This window comes from Limulus polyphemus, unplaced genomic scaffold, assembly GCF_000517525.1.
Source record: "Limulus polyphemus unplaced genomic scaffold, Limulus_polyphemus-2.1.2 Scaffold587, whole genome shotgun sequence".
NCBI lineage: Eukaryota > Metazoa > Arthropoda > Merostomata > Xiphosura > Limulidae > Limulus > Limulus polyphemus.
The window spans coordinates 88,351-92,030 of NW_013666197.1; the positions used below are offsets into that span (position 1 = coordinate 88,351).

General features: G+C 36.0%; 1 protein-coding gene across 1 annotated transcript; it reads right to left on the reverse strand.

Moving 5' to 3' along the window:
- Nucleotides 1-2,236: 2,236 nt before the first annotated feature.
- Nucleotides 2,237-3,361, reverse strand: LOC106459285 (Krueppel-like factor 15). The gene has a single exon (XM_013918895.2). The coding sequence runs from the start codon at nt 3,359-3,361 to the stop codon at nt 2,369-2,371; it is 993 nt and encodes a 330-aa protein (XP_013774349.1). The 3' UTR covers nt 2,237-2,368.
- Between the last annotated feature and the right edge of the window lie 319 nt (nt 3,362-3,680).

Below are 3,680 nucleotides of genomic sequence, written 5' to 3' on the forward strand. Positions count from 1 at the left end.
ACATATTTATATTCACATGTTTTAGTTATACAGTATTATTTACTTGTGATGACAATAAAATGTATTATATTGTTTTGTGTTATAAGTATTCACATGTTTTAATTATTGGCAGAAAGTGTGAGTTTATATTGACATATATCGACTGTAGGCCCAGACTAGAATCTATGCTACGGTTCTAATGGAGAAACTTGACTAATTTCTCGAAATTATTACCATTAAAGCATGTAAATGGGCCTAGAAACGAAGTCTAAAAATCACAGTGAAACAACGATTTGTTTTCAGTTATAATTCATAATTTCTATACATTATGTAAAGTTAGTGAGTTTACTGGTGAACAAGTATAAAAACCTAGATCAAGCTTAAACTTATTTGTCGGAAAATTAGAAGTTTTTGTTTGATCTTGAATTACTTTGAATAGCCAGCTAACACAATATTTAGACTATCATACGTGTAGCTAGAAATCATCCACGAAGGGCCCTAACTCTTCATTGGTTCACTGGACTTACAACGTCTATGTAAGCTATTGGGCCATAACGTTTTGGTTCAACGCGTTGTTGAAATAGCCAATACGAGTGTTGTAATTCTTGCTAGGCCTCATATTTTTAAGCATATATAAATATACAAAACTCTTTAACTTGTGAGGTGAGCAAAAGACAGTTTTATTGGCTATTTCGACAACGCATTCAGTCGGTACGTTGATTCTGCTGGCTACCTATTTACAGGGCTATAACCAGGGACAAATTAGGAGGGGGTCGGACCAGCTCGTGATTTGATTATTGTACCGGCCCTAGCCTCTTGGAGAGAGGGAGGGGGTTTAGACTTAATTAGAATTAAGTAATAGTTGTATGCATAGCCTAAAAAATCATAACTTTAGTTTAAAGTAACTAATAATTTTATGTTCAATTTACATTAATAGTCTGGTGGGCCGGCGATTGCACTGCCCGTTGTTATGGTCAGTCCGCCCCTGACCATAACATCTTAATCTAACTCATTCAGTTATGGACCGGTAGATAGTAGCCATCCTGCTAACAGCCGAACATCGACAACGCGTTGAGCCAATACGTTATTGACTACCAGTCAATGCTGTATGGACAAAACGGTTTGTCATAAACGTCTCTGAATTAGCCCTTTGGATCAATAACACGATAAGCACGTGATACGAGACTGTACTACCGTATTTATGTAAATTACGTTAGAATTCATATTGGCTTGGCTGTAGAATAAAATATCTTTATTTTGAGGCTAAACTTGTCTTTAGTCATTCAGTCTCTTGATTCAGAGGCTCTGAAAATGCTCTTCTCTCAATTCTGCATTATTAAAATACTTCGAAACTCTTTTTTTTGGTTCTTGTTTTGGATTGGACTAACGTTGCATATTGTACACTGTAACTCACCTATTTAATTTGTATCTGTGCATGTCGATTCATCAAGTGTATTCGAAGTAGGGATCTGGTCATATTGAAATGTGTTGAACTTTGAAGCAGACAAAGAGTTAATCTTGGTTTGTTTTAGAACATAATACAATGTCTTTAATTCAAAACAATAAGATAAATATGTAGCTATAGTAACAATTTTAAACCGAACCTTATTCTTGTAAATTTCCTAACGTTGATTGAATACAATGATTGATAATTCGTATTAAACATTTCCAGATTCGTTTGTTAATGCATAAGAGTCAAGTTTTCTCAACAGGAATAAAACACCTTGCTTTTATATGCTGTAGCATATATGTATGTATGTATGTACGTACGTATGCATGTATCACCCACGTTAGGAGCTTATATCAACGCCTCCGCCTATTTCATTGCATATAAAGTTGATGGGGTTATTTATTCGCAGTTCTATTGATATGTCATTGTCGTCTTACTGTCTTAGTTTTGTGTAAGTTAACGTACATACCCAGGTCCTTGAACCTTGGCATATTTCTAATTATAGTGGATATCACACGGATGCCGTAGGAATGCCACAATGCTTAACGAATTGGGCAAGATATGCTCAGTGTAGTTTGTACCGAAACAGACTGTGTATGATAATGCAGCTTAGTTTAAAGTGGAACTTTAGCCCACTGGTTTGATAAATTTCGAAACTAATGTACAAATGAGCGTACCATATTTAAACTGTTTTTAATCTCTGAAAAAGAAATATTCAAGACATCTATGAGACATGTAATAATCCTAAAAAAATAATAATCCAGGGAAAGACCGATACATCACAATATGTTACCAGGTTTTTGTTTCTAATGCTTACACATGTTAACAACAAACTACCTAAAGTCCGATAAAGAAAGTCGTGTAGAGTTAAGCTTAATTAATCGTGTTTATTAGTACCGATGGAATAAAAAATAGTATATAATAATACAGCATGTGCAGTCACAAAACCATGTGCCTTTTTATGTGGAGAGCTAGATGATCTGAGCGGCTAAAGGCGCGATCACACAAACTACATCTAAAAGGCCTAACTCCTGTGTGTTTACGATAATGCCTAGTGAGCTCGTCTGATCGAGCAAACTTCCAGCCACAGCCTTTCCATGTGCATTGGTAAGGTTTCTCTCCTGTGTGAGTCCGAACGTGGGCCTTGAGGTGAGAACTCTTCGTGTAAGTCTTTTCGCAGCCTATATATGAGCAGGAATGCCTGAAAGTTTTTTTCCTTATATCATTTTTATTCACCATTTTCTTTAGAGTTTTTGGTGCAATGGGTACCAAAAATGGTTGAGTTGCTTTAGCCCCATTATTGACATCAGTAAGGTGTGGGGAAGATGGTGGAGTAACCAGCCGAGGAGAACTGGGCTGAATAGTTCTCCCTGTTTGCTGGCTTCTGACATATTGTTCGTAGTAATTGTTAAAATTGCCACAGTTCGAAACTGGATTCGTTCTGTTTTGTTTTTGTATCCCAATTGGTTTTTTCACATGAAATACGATCCTTTCTGGTGAAGCAGGAGGGGAAATGTGGCCGTAGGAATACAATAGTTCTGAAGAAGGACTTTTACATTCAGCAACCATCTTTATATGTCCAGAAGAAACCTGTTGTTGTGGTTGCTGCTGTGTATATTGGCAATTAACCAAGTTCATTTCGTGGGCAACTTCTGCAAGACTCCTGGACGGAATACAACGGTTATTCGAATACTGCTGTTGAAGACCGTAATTACTATCAGCCGAAAGTTGCATATAACTAAGATCAACAACATTAGGAGAATCACAGTTTTTTCCTGGCAGTTGGGGTAGCTTTGTTAACTGAGATACAGTCTCTGTTGATTTTTGAATCTGATGTTTTGCTACTTGGAGCCCTGCTTCCATTGCATTAGTTCTCAGATTCAGATTAGAACCTAAAGCAAGTTGGTTTTCTCCAAGAAGAGTAACCTCCATGTCTAGCCATATCTGTGGATTAGAAAGAGAGATAACTTAATGATAATAATTCACGGAATTTTAACATTATTGTCTTTATGTTTTATTAATGTGTAATAGACTGCATTCTGCCCAAAATTGACAACATTATCACTTTTAAAAACAAGGCACTGATATGAAATTATAATAGACGAAACTAAATTACATAAACAATAGAAATTTCATTCAAATATAAATTCTAAATATATATCTTTGGAGAAGTACACATCGTATATTTGTGGAGGAGCAAACACTATATCTGTGGAGAAGTACACATCGTATGTTTGTGGAGGAGTAAACG

What these genes read in the sequence shown, in the direction of transcription:
- LOC106459285 (XM_013918895.2), bottom strand. Translation starts at nt 3,361, where the DNA reads ATGGAGGTTACTCTTCTTGGAGAAAACCAACTTGCTTTAGGTTCTAAT.